The sequence below is a fragment of the Erythrolamprus reginae genome, chromosome 6, assembly GCF_031021105.1.
Source record: "Erythrolamprus reginae isolate rEryReg1 chromosome 6, rEryReg1.hap1, whole genome shotgun sequence".
Taxonomy (NCBI): Eukaryota; Metazoa; Chordata; class Lepidosauria; order Squamata; family Dipsadidae; genus Erythrolamprus; species Erythrolamprus reginae.
Genome location: NC_091955.1, coordinates 27387097 through 27413281, shown reverse-complemented (window position 1 = coordinate 27413281; position 26185 = coordinate 27387097). Strand labels below are relative to the sequence as shown.

Here is a 26185-nt window from a genome sequence, read left to right as displayed (position 1 = left end):
CTACTATGCTTCTATCATGCCTTCAACTTCTTATAAACAACAGGTCATTATGGGATAAAATGCTGCATGAGTTAGCTGCTTAAAATTGTAAACAGCATTTTAATTGTTCTTATAAATGCTTTTATATCATACATTATAGAACAACTTCCACTGTGGAAGATAAATTGTTATTCTACATATATCCAACTCCTTCCATTTTTCTCCAGCAGCATTCATTTTTTATTTATATTATTCATTTAATTTGCAGCTTTTTCCAACTGTTCCATTTACCTAAGGAAAGGAATGCTATTTTTAACTGTAGGATTGTATTGAGGCAGAAACCATGGTTAACCTTTTGACTGATTCCAAGTCTCAGTTCCTAAAGTACTGAACACAAATTTACCATACCCGCTGATACATACAGTATAATATACTTAATCATAACCTGGTAAACTGCATTTATTCTGTATTGTGCAAACACTAGCTATATATATTGAAGTCTGTCATGATTTATTTAGCCATGTTTTTAATAAGCTACAATTGACAATACAGTATAGTAAAATCCAAAGTGGTTAGATTTGCACAAAATCCTACTACTGTATTACATGTTTCAGTGGAGTAATCACATTAAACATTGGATGTTCTGGAGGCAAATAGTTTTATTTTATCTGTTAAACTTCAGATAACCTTTGATGAGACTTTGGTATAATTGTGTATCATATTTTCCTGTAGGCTGCTTGTATTTCAGTTGTCTGAGGTCAAACCTTAATTTAACCATCAAGTACGTATTTAATTTTAGAAATACCACATGATCCAGCCGCTCCCAAGGCCTATGTCTACATGTTTGAAATTCAGTGGCCAATTAAACAATGACAAACTTTTGAAAGGTAAGGTTTTTCCCCTTTATTTATAGATTGTTATTTAATATAGTACAGTTAACTTAAAACCAGAAATATTTTGCTATGAATAAATTGAGACAAAGATTGGAAATAATGACAAATTGTTTTGCTGTGAATAATTTATGTAGTTACTCCCTTCCTTTGTTGTTATAGAGAACTTAATGTGCATACATTGTTAGTGTGTTAAATCATCAACAATTATTTATAAAAAAATAATAAAGACAGTGTAAGAATAATAAATATGTAATCCATGCCTAACTAAGATGTATGGAATTTGATTTTAAACAAGCTTTGGTACAATTAAAATCCTTTGCCCAGGTTTTGTTTTGCTTTTTTAATACCAAGCAATCATCATTCCTGGATGTGAAAGATTGCTCTATATATCCGCTTTTAGTAAAATCTTCATTTTACTTTTAGAGCTCAGGAATATAAGTCAGTGCCAGTGACTTCAGTTTTATTTTCATGTGGAAATAAAAATTAAATAGTAATATAATGAATTTGGTGTCATGTTTTGGGGAACGGTTATAAATGTGGATTGTTCTGAGATAGTAACATATAAGTTAGGCACAAAATACTGAAGGATCTTGACAAGAGGGGCGGCATACAAATCTAAATAATAAATAAATAAATAAACTTGAACAATGGGCACTATCTAACAAAATGAAATTCAATGATGAAAAAAGGAAGGTTCTACATTTAGGCAAGAAAAAATGCACAGATACAGTATACATGGTCCATTGCTCAACACTAGTAACTGTGAGAGGGTTCTTGGAGTCCTAGTAGACAACCATTTAAATATGAGCCAGCAGTGTGCAGCACCTGCCAAAAAAGCCAACACAGTTCTAGGCTGCATTAACAGAGGGATATAATCAAGATCACGTGAAGTGTTAATACCACTTTACAAGGCCATACTTGGAATACTGCATTGAATTTTGGTTGCCACGATGCAAAAAGGATGTTGATACTCTACAAAAAGTGCCGAAAAGAGCTACAAAGATGATTAGGGGACTGGTGGCTAAAACATAGGAAGAATGGTTGCAGGAACTGGGCATGGCTAGTTTAATGTAAAGAAGGACCAGGGTAGACATGATACCGGTGTTCCATATCTCAACTGTTGCAACAAAGAAGAAGGATTCAAGCTATTCTCCAAAGCACCTGAGGATAGAACAAGAAACCGTGGGTGGAAACTAAACAAGGAGAGAAGTAACTTAGAACTAAGGAGAAATTTCCTGACAGTTAGAACTATTAATCAATAGCACAGCTTGCATCCAGAAGTTGTGAATGCTGCAACACTAGAAGTTTTTAAGAAGATGTTGGATAACCGTCTGCCTAAGCAGGGGTTTGGACTAGAAGGCCTCCAAGGTCCCTTCTAACTCTGTAGTTATTATTGTTAGTGTAGATAGATTGTGTTTTTTCTAGTGATGTGTATCAATAGGAGCAGAGAAAGCTAGCTGACAGTCAAATCCAAATCTCTCTCATCCCCTGACAGTTTTAATCAGGAAGTCAATGAAAGAGCACACCATGGTTCAGGCGAGATAGAAATCTGACATTGGGTATTATGATAATGTGTCTCCCTAAACTTGTGATTTACAAACTGTAGTTCACAATTCATTGGTGATCTATGAAGGTTCACCTGTTCTTCACTAGTCACAGCCTACTTTCTGCCCCAATTCCTGCCTTCCTAAGTGCTGATCAGCAAGTTCACAGGTGAACCAGGCTGACAAATGGGGGCCAGAGAAGAAGCTATACAAGATAAGGTTAACAATTCTTAATTTATTTATTTTTTTGCAATGTTGTTACAATGGGCTCTGGCTCTTAGCTCATTAGAGATGAGTTCTCCAAGGTCTTTGACAGAGTGAGAGTCATCTACAAAATCGTGTCCACCCAATTTGTATTTTACGTTCTGATTTTTTGCCAGTATGTAAGACAGAGCATTTGTTGGCTGAGATTTGAAGTTGCCAATTGTTCAACCATTCTGACACATAGTCAAGGTAGCAGATTGAAGGGTAGCAGATTGTAGGTGGTGTTGAATAGTTTTACATGATCAGCAAAGAGAATGCAGTAGCTTTTAATATGATTACAAAGGTCATTTATGTAAAATGTAAAGAGAGTTGGTCCTAGAACACCGCCTTGGGGGACACTGCTATTAACAGGTACAGGATTTGATAGGGCACTCCCTAGTTTGACCACTTGTTGCCTATTTGACAAGAATGCAGCTATCCAATTATGCATGGGTCCAGAAATGCCATAGGATTTTAGTTTTAGGAGTTGTTTGTCATGTGCCACTGAATCAAAGACTTTACAGAAGTCTATGTAAATTGTGCCTATTGCTTTGCCCTGATCGAGTTGTGTATTTTTTTTTTTATTATTATTATTATTTTTATTACTTGGATTTGTATGCCGCCCCTCTCCGAAGACTCGGGGCGGCTCACAACGTGTAAAAACAAATCATAAGTAATCAAACAATTTAAAATTTTAAAGATTTAAAAAACCCCATATATTAAGTAGTCCATATGTTTTTGCACTGCAGGAATTGCAGATTGCAGGATAATTTTTTTTTCTGAAATTTTTTTTTATTGCCTTTCAGCACTCCTCTGTCCTTGCCACCCTGCACTTCTCCCTACACCCCTCTCTATTGCCCCAGCTGATCTTCTCCATCTTCTTTCTTCCACTGTGGACAAGATGTGTCTGGCCGGGGCAGCTACTCACTCTTCCCAATGCAGAGTCCTCATGAAGAGCTGCCTTGGCCAGGTGTATGTTGTTAAAAGTAGGAGGAAGAAGATGGTGAAGGTTAGCTGGAAGTGGAGCAGGATGTCCCAAAGGGCAGAGATAGCTGAGATAGGCAGTGGGAGGACTTTGAAGTGCAGGTGGGCATGGCAGGGTGGTGAAACCTGGTCTGGCAAACTGAGTTCGTCAGGCCCAATTGGAAAAGAGGCAGCTGGATAGAATAGGCAGTTTGCATAGAAGTTGTTCTGCCTGACTGGGCTCAGGCAATGTGTAACAGTCCAAGGAAAAGAAATCAAACACACATGTGCTCTTCTAATCAGCAAACTTGTATTAAACAAACAAAAAAGGGTTAATCAAAACAGTCCTTAGTGTCAGGAAACAATGATAGTGCCAGGCTTACTTCAGCCACATACAAAACACAGGAAGAAGCAAACAAAGACAACCTGCGAGGAGCAGAAACATTTCAGGAGTTCTTTGAATCTTTGGAGCAAACAGCAAGTCCCAGAGGTTTCACCTCCCATGTGTCTGAAAAAGCTGGGTTGAAATCCAAAGGCACAGAACTGAAACTTCAAAGCAGGAACCACAAAATAACACAGATAAACAGCCACAGTTTGCCTTGTGCCTCTGTTCCCTTTAATACCTTTAGCCCTCATTAAGGGAACCACACCCAGCCCTCAGTATAAGAACCACATCCAACCCAGGTGCTACTCTGATGACTTGTAACAATCCTTCAATTGATCCCTCCTCTGCATCACTCTTCTGCTACGCATGTCTATGAATTGTGCTGCAGAGGAATCCAAGGACAAAAGACTGTCTGAGTGACTGCATGCCAAATCCCCTGGGCTGTCTGCTGAGTCCTGCGAACCAGTGGCCTCATCCTCCTGGCTGGCTGCCACGTCTTCCTGGCTGTCAGCCAAGCTTTCGCACTCACTTTGTGCCGCATCTCTCCCATCTGTGGGAGCAACGGCTGGCCCAAGCCCAAACACAACACCAGTGTGAAATCCTGGCCTACGAACCACAGCTAGAAATACTGAAACTGCCATTGCTAAGCAGTTCGGTTACATGGTTACTGCTTCACTTAGCAATGGAAATTCTAGTCACAATTAGGATAGTTAAACAAGGACCACCTGTAGAGATGAAAACCTAATTGATATTTACCGAAAAAACATTTAACATTCATATTGTTAAAAACAAAACTGTATAAAAGAGACCCAGTTTAGTAACAGCACAGGATAGAAGCAAGGAAGCTGTGAATTTTAATTCCACTTACCATAAGCGACTTTGGACCAATCATACTGTCGCAGCCCAATTCACTTTGTAGAATGGTTATTGTGGGGAAAATAGAAAGAGAACAGAGTATTAGGATACATTCGCCTCCTTGAATTCATAAAAATAATTAAGAGAATAATTTTTTAAAAAACATGGAAGTACTCAGAGTTTCCAAACAGCTGTAATTATTTATAGAAAGTTGAAGAAGCATTGCTTTAACCTTTGGCATAGAAAGAGTGGGCTTCAATGAATTTAAAGTTTGCTTCTGCTGATGTTCAGCCTTTATATCGCTGAATAATAAACTTTCACTCACTTCCTTTCAAAGCAAATGAATTCTGAGTGAATTCTGTGCTTTGCAAATTTCTGACTGCTTGACAAAATGGAATACAGTGGTACCTCTACTTAAGAACTCCTCTACTTAAGAACTTTTCTAGATAAGAACCGGGTGTTCAAGATTTTTTTGCCTCTTCTTCAGAACCATTTTCTACTTAAGAACCCGAGCCTGGAAAAATTTCCCAGGAAATTGGAGAGTGGCACGAAGGCTCGGACAGTTTCCTGCCATTTCTCTCTCTGACGCAGTGTATAGGAGGCAGCCTCGCGCTGGGTGTATGGGAGGCGTGTGCTCTTCCTCGCCACCTCAGAGTCCCTCTTTTTTTTTTAAAGCCTTAAAAGTTTTGGATTTTTTAAATTCCCCTCACCTCACCTTCTTCCCTCGGCAGCGACTGTCCTCCTCTTCTTCCTCCTCCGCCTCCCATCCAAATTCCGAGCTTTTATTTCTTTCCTAATGGGTTTGCAGGCATTCTTTGCTTTTACATTGATTCCTATGGGAAAAATTGCTTCTACTTAAGAACTTTTCTACTTAAAAACCTGGTCACGGAATGAATTAAGTTCTTAACCACCGTATATGTAATGAATGTTAAAGTATAATGTATTTTGCTTTATTTTTTTATACTTCAGTTTATTTATTTTATTTATTTATTTATTTTGTCCAATACACAATGAGGGTTTTAGTGGGTATATATTTATATACACATAGTAAAATACATGATGAAGGTTATAGAGGAGATACTCATAGTAAAATATATCTAAGAAATAATAGAAAAGAAGGTATAGTAATAGAACATATCAATGAAAGAATAGAAAAAGAGATATAGGAATAGAAGAAAGGTATAGGAGATATAGGAGAGCAATAGGACAGGGGACGGAAGGCACACTAGTGCACTTGTACTCACCCCTTACTGACCTCTTAGGAGGTCTTAATCCAAGAATGAAATTAAACTTTACTGAATGTGTGCTTGTCTGATGTTTTGGCATATTTTTTACTTAGCATCATATTTTTATGTCTTGAAACAGCTCCTAAACACCTAAAAAAATAATGGAAGGAGATGAGGAATCTGACGAAGAGCTCACTGAATATGCTGTTCAGTTTAGTATCCAGGAGTCCCTCAATACTGAACGGAATCAGCAAAGGACTTCTCCCAGTCATGAGACAAGGTAACTAAGCGATATGGTAGGCCAAACCCTGTTTTGAATTTCTCTGATTTAATCTCTGAGTATCTCATCCGTTTTATGTGTGGTGCTGTTTCACTAATTGCTTTAAAGGTCAATGTTGGGAACATAATTAGTATATTCACTCATTTTTTAGGAGTTTAAATTGTGGTAATGTTGGGAGAAATGTCATCTGGGTTCAGTTTCAAATAGGGAGAAAAGACACTGGATTCATGGAAGTTGCTTGGAAAGAAGGTTTATTAATGAACAGGATCACATGGCTTGAGATCCTGAGGAAAAATTGGGGGCAGAGATTCTGAGAGTGCCTGGGTTTTATGCCCTCTGTTGGGCTTTGAATTTGAGCTTGTGTTGTGATTGGTTGTCAGATTCCCATGGGGCCTTAATTTTATAGGTTGTCTTTTGAGTCCCAGGCTTAGTTGACTCTTGCTGGGTGAAGATGTAATGAAAGGGCAATTCCTATTATGGTTCTACCTGAGTGAGGTAGATCTTTGTTATGTAGAGTAAACTGCCCCAGGCCTTAATGGCCCATTGACAAAGGTGGGGCGGGGGTGGCTGAGTTTCTGCCTCCCTTTTAGAGGAAATATTCTGCCCTTTTAATATTTCCTAAAATACCTCATTTCCCTAGGAGAGGGGTGGGTGCTAGCTTCCTACAGTAGCTTGTAGATGTGTTTATTACTTATACTACTTTGATAACTTACAATGATGCTGATCTATTTAAAATAGATATTTCAATAAATAATAAAGAAGGGTAGTGTTAACTAATATTCTTATTGAGCCATTTTTGTTTCTTGATTCAACACTGATTTTCAAAAAACCAAGTTTTTGAAAGTAGGCATTTGTGAAAAACATATTGGTAATTCATTATTGTCAAGTTGGACAAATCACTTACCTCAGGCATGATTTGTAGAGACATGAGACATAAGAAAAAAGCTGGAGAAATATTGAATCTGATTTGAGGTTGACTTGAAGGAAACAAGTATTGCAGAAGCAGAAAAATACCTGTAGGTAATGTTTGATGAGGTTACAACAGTAGTACCCCAAATGTGAGATTCTATCAGGGGTGAAATCCAGCAGGTTCTGACAGGTTCTGGAGAACCAGTATGGGAACTTTTGAGTAACTCTGAGAACCTGGAGTGGAAATTTTGAGTAGTTCGAAGAACTGGCAAATACCATTTCTGGCTGGCCCCAGAGTAGGGTGGGAATGGAGATTTTGCAGTATCCTTCTTCCAGGAGTGGGGAGGGAATGGAGATTTTGCGGTATCCTTCTTCCAGGAGTGGGGAAGGAATGGAGATTTTGCAGTATCCTTCCTCCAGGAGTGGGGAGGGAATGGAGATTTTGCAGTCTCCTTCCTCCAGGAGTGGGGAGGGAATGGAGATTTTGCAGTATCCGTCTTCCAGGAGTGGGGAAGGAATGGAGATTTTGCAGTATCCTTCTTCCAGGAGTGGGGAAGGAATGGAGATTTTGCAGTATCCTTCTTCCAGGAGTGGGGAAGGAATGGAGATTTTGCAGTATCCTTCCTCCAGGAGTGGGGAGGGAATGGAGATTTTGCAGTCTCCTTCCTCCAGGAGTGGGGAGGGAATGGAGATTTTGCAGTATCCTTCTTCCAGGAGTGGGGAAGGAATGGAGATTTTGCAGTATCCTTCTTCCAGGAGTGGGGAAGGAATGGAGATTTTGCAGTATCCTTCCTCCAGGAGTGGGGAGGGAATGGAGATTTTGCAGTATCCTTCCTCCAGGAGTGGGGAGGGAATGGAGATTTTGCAGTCTCCTTCCTCCAGGAGTGGGGAGGGAATGGAGATTTTGCAGTATCCTTCTTCCAGGAGTGGGGAAGGAATGGAGATTTTGCAGTATCCTTCCTCCAGGAGTGGGGAGGGAATGGAGATTTTGCAGTATCCTTCTTCCAGGAGTGGGGAAGGAATGGAGATTTTGCAGTATCCTTCCTCCAGGAGTGGGGAGGGAATGGAGGTTTTGCAGTATCCTTCCCCTGCCACACCCACCAAGCCCCACCAAGCCATGCCCACAGAACCGGTAGTAAAAAAAAAAATGGATTTCACCACTGGTTTATATATATATATATATCCTTCACTTGTTTGTTTTTCTATAGGTTTGTACCTGTCAGTGATCAGAACAAGAAACTTGTAGCTGCCATAAGAGAAGGTATATACACCAAAAGACATTGTCAAGTTAATTGTATTATTGTGGGCCTGGTTTTTTTTTTACAGTTGTTTTCATTATAAGTTGTTTTCATTGTAAGTTGTCAAATAGTATATTTTTTTCATTTCTTTGCCCCACCGGATAAACTATTTGCCCATATATTCATGGGTGTGCCTGTCTCCTACCTGAGCAAAATGAAACCTCACAAACATTTTATCAATAAAAGCTTGTGCTTTTACAAAAATGTGTTCATCTTTAGTACAAGCCTTGCTTGTCTTTTAAAAGATAACAGTAGCCCATCCTGAATGTTTGCTTCATTTCACCTTAGATTATTTATTTTAGGAGTAGTCTTTGATCTTCAAAACTATGTAAAATGCAAATATGCTCTGGATGAGGCTGATGAGAGAGGCTGGTTTCCTTTACACGAAGCTGCAGTTCAGCCAATTCAGCAAATACTTGAAGTAATCTTGGATGGTAAGTTGGCCCAGACTTTGAAGCTACAATCAATACGTTTGAAGAATACAGAGTTGTGTCCAGTCAGCGTTCACCTAGCGTGCTGAATGAATTCAAGGTTGTTTCCAGAAAAGTACACCAATAAGCTTATTTAAGTTTGAGCTCCACTTCAGGTGTGTATACAGCAGGGGTGAGTTGCTACCAGTACACCCCAGAGCTCCATTCGAGTAGCGGCCCGTGAATTGTGCACTTTGCACGCGATGGCTCCGGTGCAGTCTTCGCCAGTCCGTCGTGTGGCACCATCTCTTTTTAAAAAAATGTTTTGCTTTATTTGTTTCCTGAGCATGCGCGGAAGCAAAATCTTGTGAGGGGAGGCGCGTGTGAGATTTTGACACTTTTTTGCTTCCTGCTTGTTATGCCGGGTTTCTCGTTAATAGCCCCCAGTGAGAGAGGAATGCAAAGTCAAACACACACACACTAATGGTCTGGCTGCACCCATCTCTTTGTCTGATTCTGCTTCCCCACCGTCTGACCTTGGCAATGAATCTTCACTATCAGAAGCTGCTGGGGTGCAAAAGGTTTTTTTTCTAATTTTGTCATCCAGGTACATAATTTTATTTTAATTAAATTCCCTCCTTAATGTTCCTTCAAAAAGAACAACACCAATTATAGTGTTCCCTCAATTTTCGCGGGGGATGCGTTCCGAGATCACCCGCAAAAGTCGAATTTCCGCAAAGTAGAGATGCGGAAGTAAATACACTCTTTTTGGCTATGAACAGTATCACAAGCCATCCCTTAACACTTTTAATCCCTAAATTGCAATTTCCCATTCCCTTAGCAACCATTTAGATTATTACCCACCAGGGTTATTTATTAAAGTTTATTAAAAAAAATATTTATTAAAGGCGTACAAAAGTTTGGTGATGACATATGATGTCATCGGGCGGGAATAACCGTGGTATAGGGAGAAAAAACACGAAGTATTTTTTAATTAATATTTTTGAAAAACCGTGGTATAGACTTTTCACAAAGTTTGAACCCACGAAAATCGAGGGAACACTGTAATACAACTCTCGGTGACCCTGAGGATTCCCCTAAACCAATGTCCAAATTCCCTGTTGCAGGAGCTGGCCCAGAGCCAAACACAACACCGTGCATGCGCGGAAGCAAAATCTTGTGAGGGGATGCATGCGCGAGCGTAGCAAGTACCAGATTCATGATGAGCCAAGGTAGCACAGTGGGTAGAGTGCAGTACTGCAGGGCACTAAAACTGACTGCTAGATCTGCAGGTCAGCGGTTCAAATCTCATCACCGGCTCAAGTGATGATGTTCACGCAGCCTTCCATCCTTCCGAGGTGGGTAAAATGAGGACCTGGATTGTGGGGGTAATATCCTGGCTCTGTTAAAAAGCGCTATTGCTAACATGTTGTAAGTCACTCTAAGTCTAAGGAGAAGGGCGGCATTAAAAAAAAAATCAAATAAATAAATAAATAAATAAACGATGCACGTGCAGTGCACCAGTATTCAGGTAAGAACAACCCATCCCTGGTTCATAGATACATCTATCAGTATTATGTACTTTCAGTGATTAGGTGTTACCAACTAATTTATATTTAGCCAGTTTAGATTGTGGCAAAAGCATCTATTTATATGAGATTTTGATTGAACAGTATTAAAAATGCCTAAAGTAAGTACAGTAAATGTATTGAGCAACTACAGCACTGAAAATTTAATTTATCTTTAATTCAACCCAGCATCTTATAAAAGTATGTGGGAATATAAGACATGTGATGGAGAGACACCATTAACTTTGGCAGCCAAATCTGGCCATGTGGAACATGTCAGGACCTTGTTGGCAAAAGGAGTTTGGCCAAATACCATGAACAGAAAAGGAGAAACACCCCTTCTGATTGGTAATTATTTTGTAAATGGCTTTGGGGTTTTTAGCTTGTTGCTGGAGCTTGTAGAATCAGAGGCTGAATACAGTAGTCCCTCACCTATCGCTGGTGTTACGTTCCAGACCCGGCCGCGATAGGTGAAATCCGCGATGGGGAATTTATCGACTGATAGTACTTATTTAAGTATTTATATTGTAATAGTTTGGTAAGTATTCATTGTTTTAAGTGTTTATAAACCCTTCCCACACAGTATTTATTTTAGATACAGTATTTAAATACAGTATTTACAATTTTAGATATATTTTTTTTGAAAAACCTGCAGATCGAGTTCGGCGGGCTGTTTAAATCTGCCGATCGACTTCCTCAGAAACCCGCGAACCAACGAAGATCCACGAATGATTTTTCTCATTAATATTTCTTGAAAACCCGTAATGAAGTGAAGCCGCAGTAGGTGAAGCGCGGTATAGCGAGGGACTACTGTACTGTAGAACCTGGAAATTTATTATTCATTTATTATATGAGTTACTAGTTATTTAGCTCATTAAGCTCTACTACATGTAGCCTGCCTTTATAACTTTGCTTACACATGCAAGTTGATCTCACAATGTATGGTAAATTCTTCAATGTACAGTGGAACCCCGACATAAGAGCTGCTCTACTTAAGAGCAACTCGAGATAAGAGCTGGGAGGGGAGAGATATTTTTGTTCTACTTACAAGCCCAAATTCGAGATACAAGCGCCAAGGAGCTGTCTCCTGAAGCCAAACGGTAACTTCCGCGTTCGGCTTCAGGAGACAGCTGCGAAGCGGCGCGCGTGTTTTAAAAGGTTGCAGCCGGCCTGGGGGGCTCGGGGGGGGGGTGCTTGCAGCTTTCTTTCTTGCTCTTTTTCTTTCTCTCTTTTACCTTCCCTTCTATTTCTTCTTTTCTTTCTCCTTCCCACCTTCTTCCCTCCCTCCCTCCCTTCACTCATTCCTCTCTTACTCTCCCCTTTCATAAGTTTCCTTGCTTCCTTCCTCTGTTCCTGTCCCTTCCCCCTTTCTTTCTTTCTTTCTTTCTTGCTTTCTTTCTTTCTTTCTTGCTCTTTTTCTTTCTCTCTTTTACCTTCCCTTCCTCTATTTCTTCTTTTCTTTCTCCTTCCCACCTTCTTCCCTCCCTCCCTCCCTTCACTCATTCCTCTCTTACTCTCCCCTTTCATAAGTTTCCTTGCTTCCTTCCTCTGTTCCTGTCCCTTCCCTCTTTCCTTCCTTCCTTCCCACCCTCCGTCCATTCATTCACCCATTCCTCTCTTGATCGCTTAAAGCCGGTCCCTGGTGCAAAAAGGGTTGGGGACCTCTGTCCTACAGGATTGGGTGGCAGAGAAGTTGAACATATGTAAATCTAAAAGTTTAAGAAAGTTTACAAGTTAAGTGAAAGAAACTTCATTATTCATTTATATGTACATGTACATTTCTTCATTAAAAACATGTCTTTCTGCATAATTTAGACTAACTTTGTGAGTTTTTTGAGGGCTGGAACCAATTTAAATTATTTACATTAATTCCTATGGGGAAAAGTCGTTCGAGATAAGAGCTGCTCGACTTAAGAGCCCAGGTCCGGAACGAATTAAACTCGTATCTCGAGGTACCACTGTACTGCTTCTTTAGGTCTCTTTGTAAATGAACTCCCTCCCTCGCCCATCCCCATCTGATAGCCAGAAGGGGTACACCAAATTTCATGTCATTCTTGTGCTTCTGGTATATTCTCTTGAGCAGTGACCTAATTTCCCCTTTGTGTTGATAGCATAGCTCCAGGGGAAGCCTTCAGCACATGAGGAAGAAGTGCTAAGCGAAGTCGAAAAAGGGGAACATCCATTTGAGATTATTTCCACTTGGATAGATAGAAATGTAGCAGACTTTATTATCAGTTCCTCAATTATGTTTCATTTACTTTCACTTTCAGATTGTTTTTGGCTCTGTATTTTTTTTGCACTAAAACCACTAGGAATTAAAAATTAAATTGGAGAATCCGTTGGGTATCCTTTCGTTTCCGTGATTCAAGAACAATGAAAATAGGAAATAATGCTTTTAATCCCTCTTTTTTTTATTTGTAATTAGCATGACATTTTGATTTAGCAGAATATTATGACATCAACATAGATGTCACCCTTTTCAGATGAATATCCAGTAGAGAATAGTTGAACTGCCTTCAGTGGTCTGTTAAATTGAGTATTTGTTGTGCATACTTCAGCAAATAAAGCAGAGGAACTATCCTTAATTCTAAAATATTTTTAATTATTATCAAAACCTAATGAGAATGTGAATGTGAATAACAGATTAAATTAGAACTACGTTACAAACTAAGCTAAAAACATCACATATTTTTATTTAGTGAAAACAATATTTTCCTTACAGAGATTGCAGTGGGTTATTTTGAAATATATGACATCTAAACATTTCCTCTCTCTTTTCTTTGTCTTAACTCTTAAGCTGTAAGACAGAAATCACATGAAATGGTTTCTATTCTGATTGAATACAATTGTGTCCTCAACCAACCATGTGTTAAACGGTGGTCAGCAATGCATGAAGCTGCAAAACAGGGCTGCAGTGATATTGTTGCCCTTCTTGTGAAGAATGGTGGAAATGTACAACAGAAAGATGGATATGGAGTAACACCTTTAGGTGTGGCTGCTGAATATGGACACTGTGATGTATTGGAGTATTTAATTCATAAAGGTATGTTAATAACAAAATTTGTATTGGAAGAATTATGACCTTTGGCTGTAACAAGAGTTGAATAGTTCTTCACTGTTTTCAAAGTATTTATCAATACAGTGGTACCTCTACTTATGAACTTAATTTGTTCCATGACCAGGTCTTAAGTAGAAAAGTTTGTAACAAGAAGCCATTTTTCCCATAGGAATCAATGTAAAAGCAAATAATGTGTGCAATTGGGGAAACTACAGGGAGGGTGGAGGCCCTGTTTCCTCTCAGGAGATTCCTAAAGAGGCCACATGGAGGCTTCTCCACGCCTTTTCCAGTTACAGTTTTGGAGGCTTGGGATTGTAAGTAGAAAATGGTTCTTGAGAAGAGGCAAAAAGATCGTGAACACCCGGTCCTTATCTAGAAAAGTTCATAAGTAAAGGCGTTTGTAGGTAGAGATACCACTGTATCTTTCTTAATTTCAATTTACAATTGAAAATATGTTCTAGCTGCCCAACTCAGATTTATTTAAATCCCCTTATTTTCTACTTTTTGGAAAGCTGCAATGGGTCTTAGAGAAGTCAGTAACAGATTATATGGCTTTTACACTGACACAGGCAAGGGCTACTAAAGACTATACACTTGTACTGTTCCCGGGTCAATTTACCCAGACTGAAAATGGTTTATTTTAGGTACTTAAATGTAGTCTTTTTGAAAACTGTTTTCACTGGGAAACTAGTTTGAACATTTCTGCACACAATGAAATGAAAATTGAAATGAAAAAATTAATGCTTATATTTTTATTTGGCTCATAACCCAACCCCCCCCCAACCCCGTTTTTGTGAATTTCTTTTTAATTTATAGATAGTTTAGCCTGCAAACTGCATAACATTTTACTAGATTTGGTGTGGGATTACTAGTTTGAACATTTCTGAACATAATGATATGAAAATTGAACTGAAAAAATGCTTATTTGTTTATTTTGCTCATAAAAGGGCCGCCCCAATTTTTTCAAGTATATATATATATATTTGTTTTCGTAGATTTTCACGGGTACAGGTATGACGGTCTTGGTATATTCGGGTTTCTTCCCGTGTAGGATTTGGAAATTTCCATTTTTGTAATGATCAGGGATGTTTAAACTAGTAATCCCACATCAAATTTAGTAAAATTGTATGCAGTTTGCAGGCTAAACTATCTATAAATTGAAAAAAAAATCACAAAAATGGGGGGGGGGGCTTTTATGAGCCAAATAAAAATATAAGCATTAATCTTTTCATTTCAATTTTCATTTCATTGTGTGAAGAAATGTTCAAACTAGTTTCCCAGGGAAATATGTTTCCAAAAAGACCAAATTTAAGTACCTAAAATAAACCATTTTCGGTCCGGGTCATATTGACCTGGGAACAGTACAAGTGTGAGGTTTTTTGCCAGCAAAATCTAAGCCCCCCCCCCCCCCCCCAAAAAAAAAATTTCTCATAGAAAGAACCCCTAACATGATGCAAAGTCATGAAATTTCAAGTTTCATATATGCAAGGAAATTTTTTTACAGGGTCTCAAACTTCGATTTGGGTCATATAGACCTAAACTGAACAGCAGGGTCTATTAAAGTCCCAATAAGAGCAGTGTAGTTAGAAACATCAAACTGGGAATAGACCAGAAAGAGTAGGGAACAGGATTTTTTCCTGAAATGTAATTCCCATCTTTCTTCCCAGTGGCTGAGTGGGAATTATAATTCAATAACATTTGGAGAGAGATATATTTGGGAATGTGTACATTTCCCACATCTACATTAACTATCACAAAACCACTGGATTTAATATGTAGGGTTGTGCCAAAGATTTACTAGTAACCAAAGGTGGTATTCAGCTGGATCAGACCAGTTTGGGCGAATCGGTAGGGGCGACTTGACGTAATGCCATCCTATTTAACCATGTTTTGGAGGCTGGGTGCATGCAGGGAAAGAGCACGTTTGAGCAAAGTGCATGTGTGGAAAGCCAGACACATGTGCAGATTTGCACTTGCACACAACGAGCATGTGGAAGGCCGGGTGGGGCGAACCGTACAGATGGGGCAAACCAATGGCAAGAATATGTGAAACCCATTGCTGCTAGTAACTAATAGTTCATACTCCCTTATTAACATGGGCAGGTTCAATGAGTAGATACAGTGGTACCTCTACCTACAAACGCCTCTACTTACGAACCTTTCTAGATAAGAACCGGGTGTTCAAGATTTTTTTGCCTCTTCTCAAGAACCATTTTCCACTTACAAACCTGAGCCTCCAAAACTGTAACCGGAAAAGGCAAGGAGAAGCCTCCATGGGGCCTCTCTAGGAATCTCCTGGGAGGAAACAGGTCCGGAAAAGGTGGGGAAAAGCCTCCGTGGGGCCTCTCTGGGAACCTCCTGGGAAGAAACGGCCCCCACCCTCATTATTTGCTTTTACATTGATTCCTATGGGAAAAATTGCTTCTTACAAACTTTTCTACTTAAAAACCTGGTCACGGAACAAATTAAGTTTGTAAGTAGAGGTACCACTGTACTTCCCTTTCTCTACAAGGCTATAGCAATTCATAAAATATTTCAGAAAAGGGGAAAATGCTTGGATAATCTGCAGCTTGGATAATAAGCAATTGATTAGAGCATGGTGATACTGTACACATATTTCCAAAATTGTGATGAATAAGTAAGCATGGAGACATAAGTCTACTTTCTCTTGTACCACTAGGTGGTGATGTTAACATAACAGCTGATGATGGATCTTCAATACTCTTTGAAGCAGCTGGTGGTGGCAATCCAGATTGCATAGCTTTGCTGTTGGAATATGGGGGAACTGGCAATTTGCCTAATAAGGCAGGGCATCTTCCAATACACAGAGCAGCATATGAAGGACACTATCTGTGAGTGTGTTCCTTTTATATCTCTTCATCCAACAACTTTACATAATGAATGATGATGGTTTCGTTACTTACTGTATCAGACACAACTTTTCTCCCCTAAATGAGCATAAAAATGTCAGTGCGTCTTATACACCAAACATAGTCATTTTTGCTGTGAAATCTAATATATTATTATTATTATTATTATTATTATTATTATTATTATTATTATTATTATTTCTGCCTGCAAGGACATATTTCTCCCTTTAGAGAAATATAGTATTCTGCCTTTTTAATATTTTCTAAAACATTTCATTCTTCTACGGCAGTGTTTTTCAACCAGTGTGCCGTGGCACACTAGTGTGCCGCGAGACATGGTCAGGTGTGCCGCGAAGCTCAGAGAGAGAAAGAAAGGAAGAGAGAGAGAAAGAAAGAGGGAAAGAAAGCAAGAGAGAGAGAGAGAACAATAAAAAGAAAGCAAGAGAGAGAGAAAGAGAGAGAGAGAGAGGAAGAGAAGGAGAGAGAGAGAGAAAGGCATAGAGGTAGGTAGGGAGGGAGGGAGAGAGAAAGACAGCAAAAAAGAGAGGAAGGAAGGAAGATAAAGAAAGAGGGATGGAAAGAGAGAGAAAGAAAGGAAGGGAGAGAAAGAGGGAGGGAGGGAGAGAGAAATAGAGTGAAAGGGAGGAAGAGAGAAAGAGATAATTTTTTTGTCCAAACTTTTTTAGCCACCCCCCCCCCCACACACTCAATGTGCCCCAGGGTTTCATAAATGTAAAAAATGTGCCGCGGCTCAAAAAAGGTTGAAAATCACTGTTCTACGGTAAGAGAAGGGTGCATGCTAACTTTTTATACTCTCTAAGTACCTTGCTACCGATAACGTACCTCTAAAGGGAAAAACTATAGAACTCTGCAATTTTTTCTCCTAAAGGATGTGAAATAGTAGGGGGTACAATTTTGAATGGAGAAATGCTGAAAGGGAATGATTTAATCCTTTCTCTTGCACAACGATCTTATAAATAAAAACAAGAGGGAGAAATCTATAGATATCTGTTGGATCCAAAGGTCAGAATAATGAAACTTGCATTGTGATATTGAAATACAAGCTCTGTTCTTATGTAATTATGTCGGCTTTGTCATTTTCTTCCTTGCTCTCTCCCAAGATGTCCATGAATGTGGGGAAATCTAAACAAACATGTATATTCTTGTATTTAATAAATTGAACCAAGACAGATTTCACCAATTCTTCTTCCCTCAAGCTTCATCTTAGATTATCTTGCATATAAATGATAGCCTTTTGTTTTATACAATATTTACAAGCCATCTGTAGTAATTCTTCTAGTGTTAGAAGCATATTAACTTTATGGAAACTCTTAAAAATACAACAATCTATTTTGTTTCTATCATTCATTCTTCAATTTTAGGTTTAGGTAAATGTTAATTTAAATATCAGACAGAATTTTAACCCAGACATGGTAGTTTATGGTCTTTGTTATTCATGACAAATGATCTAACGGAGAAGAAAATTAATGCTGAAAAAATTGACTGCTCTCCCTATCAGTTATTGTTTATTTGATTCTTTCTTACATTAAGAACAGTGAAGAGGGGAAGACTAAGAAACAGTTAGGAGGAAATGCATATTAGAAACAGCTACATTCCACAAGGTACATATTTTTTCCACTAGGTTTTCAATCCAGAAATATTGGTTTAAATTAATTTCTTCTTTAAAACAAGGAGGACAGTTTTGCTGTCTTCTGAGATGAACCTGATGGTGAATTGGATATCTTTCTACTTTTGATATCAGAAACCTTCAAAGTTAGGTTTCACCATCATTCAAGGATGGGTAACAGATGGTTCAGACTTGCTTCCTAAAATGCTAATCAAACATTTCTCTGGGTTGATTTACAAGGGGAAAAAAACAAGTTCAAAAGGTAGGTGCCAAAATGTTAATTCCTACTTTTGAACTCTTTCATGACAATTAAAGTTTTGAAATGAAAAGAGATTTAGTGGACAAAACTTTATTCCTGGATCTCTTTCCTACATGTGATTCCATTATCTTGGATGCATGAGTACCAAGGGAAAATTCTTAATATTAAGCAGTACTGATTTATTTATGCCACCCAGTCCCATAACCCTTATTATAAAACCAAACATACACACAAACATACCATGCATAACTTGTAATGGCCTAGGGGGAAGGAATATCTCAACTCCCCCATGCCTGACGGTATAAATGAGTCTTCAGTAGTTTATGAAAGACAGGGAGGGTGGGGGCAATTCTAATCTCTGGGGGGAGTTGGTTCCAGAGGGCCGGGGCCACCACAGAGAAGTCTCTTCCCCTGGGGCCCGCCAAACGACATTGTTTAGTCGACGGGACCTGGAGAAGGCCAACTCTGTGGGACCTTATCGGTCGCTGGGATTCGTGCGGTAGCAGGCGGTTCCGGAAGTAATCTGGTCCAATGCCACGTATGGCTTTAAAGGTCATGACCAACACTTTGAATTGTGACAATGCAAGCCACGGAGTGTTGAGGAAACATGGGCGAATCTTGGAAGCCCCACGATGGCTCTCGCGGCTGCGTTCTGCATGATCTGAAGTTTCCAAACACTTTTCAGAGGAGCGTTGCAGTAATCGAACCTCGAGGTGATGAGGGCATGAGTGACTGTGAGCAATGACTCCCTGTCCAAATAGGGCCGCAACTGGTACACCAGGCGAACCTGGGCAAACGCCCTCCTCGCCGCAGCTGAAAGATGATGTTGCAATGTCAGTTGTGGATTGAGGAGGACGCCCAAGTTGCGAACCCTCTCTGAGAGGGTCAGTAGTTCCCCCTCCCCCAGGGTAATGGACGGACAGATGGAATTGTCCTTGGGAGGCAAGACCCACAGCCACTCCGTCTTGTCTGGGTTGAGTTTGAGTTTTAATGCTATAAATCTGGAAAAGTTTGAGGTAGCTGAATTGCAACGCCCCTGACCATTATACTTAGTAGTCATTGAGAGTGCAGATGCTTGCTTTCAAGTTATAGGCCAAGAGTGAAATTGTTTTGACTTACAGTTGATTGGTACTATCACCAAAATACATCATTCAAGTGCAGAAGGTTGTTATGAGGAAATTGGTTCTTTACAAAATAGAGCTATTTTTCATCATAGAAATATCACATCAATGCAAGATGAAGAAAGTCGATTTATTTATAGTCACAGACCCATAAAACACAATCACAAAATGAAAAAGACAGAAAATAAAACACATTAAATTGTAATGTATTGATTAGAAAGAGAACTAACCATTTTGATAATCATATTTATGAGTGCTAGTCTCCATGAGTGGTATAATACGCAAGGCAACAATAAGTGGATTACGTCTGTATCTCAACAGGAACATGTAAAACTGTTGTATGAGAGACAGGTAGATTTGTTTATAAGTTTCCATAGTAGGTAGTGCACCAATTCTAGCCAAGATACAAAGATGAATGTATACTGCCATTTAATACTGTCTAATTTAATTGGGAATCTAACAATCTATATAATGTCGTAGTTCTAAGATTTTCTTATAATCTACAGGCATCAGCAACTGAACCTGACTCTTCTTAACACAGTCTGCATTGGTTGCCGATCAGTTTCCGGTCACAATTCAAAGTGTTGGTTATTACCTATGAAGCCCTTCATGGCACCGGACCAGGATATCTGCGAGACCGCCTTCTGCCACACGAATCCCAGCGACCGTTCAGGTCCCACAGAGTTGGCCTTCTCCGGGTCCCGTCGACTAAACAATGTCGTCTGGCGGGACCCAGGGGAAGAGCCTTCTCTGTGGCGGCCCCGACCCTCTGGAATCAGCTCCCTCCAGAGATTAGAACTGCCCCTACCCTCCTTGCCTTTCGTAAACTCCTTAAAACCCACCTCTGTCGTCAAGCGTGGGGGAACTGAGACATCTCCCCCTGCCTATGTAGTTTTAGTGCATGATATGACTGAATGTATGTTTTTTATATTGGGGTTCTTTGCATTTAGATTTTTAAATGTACAAGTGTTATTTTAGATTTTGAATTATTAGATTTGTCAATGTATATTGTTTTTGTCACTGCTGTGAGCCACCCCGAGTCTGCGGAGAGGGGCGGCATACAAATCTAATAAATAATAATAAATAATAAAAAGTGCACATTGCCTGCCTTTATAACTTTATAACTTAGAGCTGAGCTTTATTTTTGTAACTTGTGTATTGCCTGTATTTTAGCCACCACGTTAAGTTCATATTTCCTATTTTTGCAGGGCCTTGAAATTCCTGATTCCAGTTACATCCAGAAGTGCAATCCGGAAAAGCGGGCAGAGTCCCATCCATTCAGCAGCAGATGGCCAAAATCCACAGTGCCTGGAACTCCTAATTGAAAATGGGTTTGATGTCAATGTTCTTCTGGCAGAACACATTTCACAAAGTTATGATGATGAAAGGAAAACGGCACTTTATTTTGCAGTTTCCAACAATGACATTCTCTCCACTGAAATATTATTGCAAGCTGGCGCAGACCCCAATAAAGATCCTCTCAATTGCCTTCTTGTAGCAGTGAGAGCAAACAACCATGAAATTGTACGGTTGCTTCTTTCTTATGGAGCAAATGTCAACTGTTATTTTAACCTTGTGAATGACACTCATTTTCCCAGTGCCGTTCAATATGCCTTGAATGATGAAGTCATGCTAAGGTTGTTGCTTAACCATGGGTACAATGTGGACCTCTGTTTTGACTGCATGCATGGTGATACCTTTGGAAATTCATTTGTGTGGCCAACAACAGAGGAAGAGATATTACCAGGCTGGACATCTTGTGTAATTGAAGATAATCCCGTAAGACTATTTTTTATCCTATTCAATATTTTTATTAATCAACATCCGTTAAGGAGTGTGTGTTGGGTTGACTATTGTTCGATTTAAAATCTCAGATACAGTGGTAACTCTACCTAAGAACACCTCTATTTATTAACTTTCTAGATAAGAACCGGGTGTTCAAGACTTTTTTGCCTCTTCTGAAGAACCATTTTCCACTTACAAATCCGAGCCTCCAAAACTGTAACTGGAAGAGGCAGAGAGAAGCATCCATGGGGCCTCTCTGGGAATCTCCTGGGAGGAAACAGGGCCAGAAAATATGGGGAGAAGCCTCCATGGGGCCTCTCTAGGAATCTCCTGGGAGGAAACAGGGCCGGAAAAGGTGGGGAGAAGGCTCTGTGGGGCCTCTCTAGGACTCTCCTGGGAGGAAACAGGGCCTCCACCCTCCCTGTAGTTTCCCCAATCACACACATTATTTGCTTTTACATTGATTCCTATGGGGAAAATTGCTTCTTCTTACAAACTTTCCTACTTAAGAAACTGGTCATGGAACGAATTAAGTTCGTAAGTAGAGGTACCACTGTATTTCACTTTGATTGTATCGTTTCCCCCAAAGAAAATCGTGACTAAGAGCTGTATAAATAATGTTCATTCCTCCTTCTATTTTTAGGTATAATGACAAAGGCCAAGTGTAGAGTGAGGATAGAAGCTGTTGTAAAAAGAAAACACTGACACATGTTTGTGTCCTTGTCTCTGCTACTGATAAGCATGCAGGCATTACATTGCTCTGTTAGATGTACCCTTCTTCAAATGAGTGGAGCCAAGGGAAGAACTATTGATAGAACAGTGCCAGCAATATGCCTAGTGTATGTGGGAAGAAAGGATGAACAAGTTTATCCAATAGAAAACCTATATTATCTGGTATCTCAGGGACCACCTTCTGCCGCACGAATCCCAGCGACCAGTTAGGTCCCACAGAGTGGGTCTTCTCCGGGTCCCGTCAACCAAACAATGTCGCTTGGCGGGACCCAGAGGAAGAGCCTTCTCTGTGGCGGCCCCGACCCTCTGGAACCAACTCCCCCCAGAGATTAGAATTGCTCCCACCCTCCTTGCCTTTCGTAAGCTTCTTAAAACCCACCTCTGCCGCCAGGCATGGGGGAACTGAGATATACTTTCCCCCTAGGCCTTTACAATTTTATGTATGGTATGCTTGTATGTATGATTGGTTTTTATATAATGGGTTTTTAACTGTATTTTAGTATTGGATTTTGTTGTACTGTTTTACTGCTGTTGTTAGCCACCCCGAGTCTGCGGAGAGGGGCGGCATACAAATCCAATTAATAATAATAATAATAATAATAATAATAATAATAATAATAATAATAATAGGTCATTTAGATTCCCTGCAAAACTGTTACAAGTCTACGTCTTGGCTATCAAATTTATACTTTTAGGCTACCTATTTAGGCTACCTATTTAAACACAAGATGTCATATGGATGTCCTCTGTATTATACCGATAAAGAAGAGGTCTATGATCTATTCTGTTAACAAGCTTAATGGTTAATGTTTTATAAGTCAGTAAATATGCCAGTAAAGTTCAAGTATTTCAGAATATAGCTTTTCAATTTCTTTCCAAAGGGATACAGAGCACTGCAGAAACTATGAAATGGCACGGTGATATTTTAAGAACCCTAATAACTTCTCCTGCCTTTGAAATATATGTTTGGATTAATGCATCTTATTTTATGATGTGATCTGTTTGTGAATTCTGTACCATAATATAATAATACATTTTAGAAAATAATTCAGTATAACACTGGTCATATTTCCTTTCAGTTCTGTGACTTTATTACACTTCCTTGGATGAAACATTTAGTTGGACCTATTGTTCGCATTTTGATAGATTATATGGATTATGTTCCTCTCTGCACTAAACTTAAATTTGTCTTGGAGACTCAGAAAGAATGGCCAGAAATCCAGCAAATATTAGGTAAATGAATACTGTTGGCTTGGATATGGGCTAGCTGTTTAATTTATAAAAGCAAAAGGAAAATGTATTTGTGTTTGAAGATTTCAAATAATTTGGTATTGTTATAACCATGTATCCTGCTTTTTAACCTTAACATCTTCAGATAAACAGGATTCCATCTTGTGAATATATAAGGATATTAGATGAATAAAGGCTTATTATAGCAATAGAGGGGAGAACTTGGTCTTGGGATATATAGAATTATAGAGCCGAGGTGGTACAGCAGGTAGAGTGCAGTACTGCAGGCCACTAAAGCTGACTGTAGATCTGCAGGTCAGCAGTTCAAATCTCATCACCGGCTCAAGGTTGACTCAGCCTTCCATCCTTCAGAGTTGGGTAAAATGAGGACCCGGATTGTGGGGCAATATGCTGGCTCTGTTAAAAAGTGCTATTGCTAACATGTTGTAAGCCGCACTGAGTCTAAGGAGAAGAACGACATAAAAAACAACAAACAAACAAACAAAATTATCCAAATAGAATCCAAGAGAAATTATAGGTAGGAAGCCTATTATAAGACTACAGTTCCAGGAAAGGAAATGAGTAATACAAAATCAACGGCAAAGAACAATAATCTATGATCTAATGTACTTTATTTGGTGTATTTAGAACTTCTAAGCCACTTTTTCTTGTAAGTGGAAATTCCATATCCACTTGAAGTTCTAATAATTATAGGCTTAGATCAGAGGTAGGTTTCAGCAGGTTCTGACCAGTTCTGGAGAACCGGTAGTGGAAATTTGGAGTAGTTTGGAGAACCAGTAAAGACCACCTCTGATTGGCTTCATCCTCATCTATTCTTTGCCTCCTAAGTCCCAGCTGATTGGTAGACAATGGAGATTTTACAGTATCCTTCACCTCGGGAGGCAGTGGAGAATTTACAGCATTCTTCCCCTGCCACTCCCACCAGGCCATGCCTACTAAGCCATGCCACACCTATCAAGCCAAACCCATCAAACCGGTAGTGAAAAAAATATGAATCCCACCACTGGTTTAGATGGTGTCATAAATAAATAGCTATTCTTTCAAACTGATATATGAAATACTGAGTAGGATTTCAAGTATCTGAAAACCAGAGTAGATATAATCAATACTAGTTTAAGCAATATAATTTCTCTAATATCGGCACAGAAATAATAAAATTTTGAAATGTAAAGTCAAATATTACTCATTTGTGCTACAGAAGTTTTTTTTATAGTCTAGGTAGCTGGCAACAGTGTGTCTCATTTTGGTCAACATATATCGCATGATATGATGTTTTCGTCATAGTCTCTTGATTTTGCCATTCCTGTTATCTAGGAAGCTTTTATCGACAACTTGGACACTTACTGAGTTTGTAGATGACACAAGATAAGGAGGCAAAAATAACTGGTAAAATTCAAAAGGAAGAAATGTAGCATTCTGAATTTGGGTAGAAAACAAGAATGGCACTAGGATAGAAAGGCAACATGTGAAAGGGATTTGGGTACTACCATTGATCACAAATTAAACATAAGCCAGGAGTATGATGAAACTGTAAAAATATGAACTCTGTCTTAGGGATACATTAATAGGAGCAAAGAGTTCAGATCATGGGAATTTATGTTCCATTTTACATTGCACTCTTTAGGTTTCATTTGAAGTTCTGGGTCTAGTTCTGGGCATTACAGTTGAAAAAGAACACTGAAAATTGAAGCAAAGGGGAGCTACAAAGTTCTGGAAATCAGGTGTAATTACAAGACCACTGAAGGGAGATATGATAGCAGCAATTATATGACATCACATGGAAAGAGAAATAAAAATATTCTATTTTGCTCCAATTATCAAGACTTCAACCAGTGAATTCAAAAAATAGATACAAATAGACCTCAGGAGAACCTTCCCGATTATTTGAGCTGTTAGCCAGGGGAAGCATGCTGCCATATGAAGTGGTCAGTTTGGCTCCAGTGGAGGTCTTCAGATGGTCATGGATGGTCATGCTCTAATGTATCCTGCACTGAGTATGGCATTGGACCAAATCATCTCAAATCATCTCCACTGTATGATTCTTCAGTGCTAAATTAATCAGACATATTTTTCATTCCAATCCTTTCCTTTGTCTCTTTCAGAGAATCCTCGTCCACTAAAGCATTTGTGCCGCCTGAAAATACGTAAATATGTAGGATTAGTGAGAAGAGAGAAGACTCTATCCATGACGAATCTTTCTCTCCCCCAAATTTTAATGGACTTTATCCTCTTCAAAGAATATGACCTTTATGGGAGAGAATTACATTTGGAATGAACAGAATCCTAGACACATTCCCTTTGGATCAGAATATCTACCGTATATACTAGAGTATAAGCCGAGTTTTTCAGCCCAAAAAATGGGCTGAAAAACACAGCCTCGGCTTATACTCGGGTCATTGACAAAGTCACCACACGAGGGCGCCATTGCTTGAGCCAGAGCGAGGAGGCACCAGCTTTTGTCCCCTCTCGCACGCCGTAGTTCCTCTCCCTAGCTCAAGCAGAGGCAGCCATTTGCTCCAACCGAGAGGGGAAAAAAGCAATGGTGAGTAACTATTCCTTGCTCTCTCTGCATTGGTATTTTGTGGTAGTTGCTGTCCTTGCTTGGATAGGATCTAATAATGTGTTATGAGGCAGAGCTAGACAGGAATTCTTTTTCTATCTGTCTATCTTTCTATCTATCTATTTTTCTATCTAACTATTTTTCTATCTATCTATCTATCTATCTATCTGTATCTATTTCTATCTATCTATCTATCTATCTATCTATCTATCTATTTTTCTATCTGTCTGTCTGTCTATCTATCTTTCTATCTATGTCTATCTGTATCTATCTATCTATCTATCTATCTATCATCTATCTATCTATCTGTATCTATTTCTATCTATCTATTTTTCTATCTTTCTATCTATCTATTTTTCTGTCTGTCTG

General features: G+C 39.2%; 1 protein-coding gene across 1 annotated transcript; it reads left to right on the top strand.

Moving 5' to 3' along the window:
• Positions 1-6246: 6246 nt before the first annotated feature.
• Positions 6247-25565, top strand: ASB15 (ankyrin repeat and SOCS box containing 15). Its single transcript, XM_070755435.1, has 9 exons — positions 6247-6368; positions 8486-8538; positions 8878-9009; positions 10743-10901; positions 13351-13596; positions 16292-16463; positions 20697-21267; positions 23085-23238; positions 25359-25565. Exons 1-9 carry the CDS (start codon positions 6250-6252, stop codon positions 25529-25531), a joined length of 1779 nt encoding a protein of 592 aa, XP_070611536.1. The 5' UTR covers positions 6247-6249; the 3' UTR covers positions 25532-25565.
• The last annotated feature ends 620 nt before the right edge of the window (positions 25566-26185 follow it).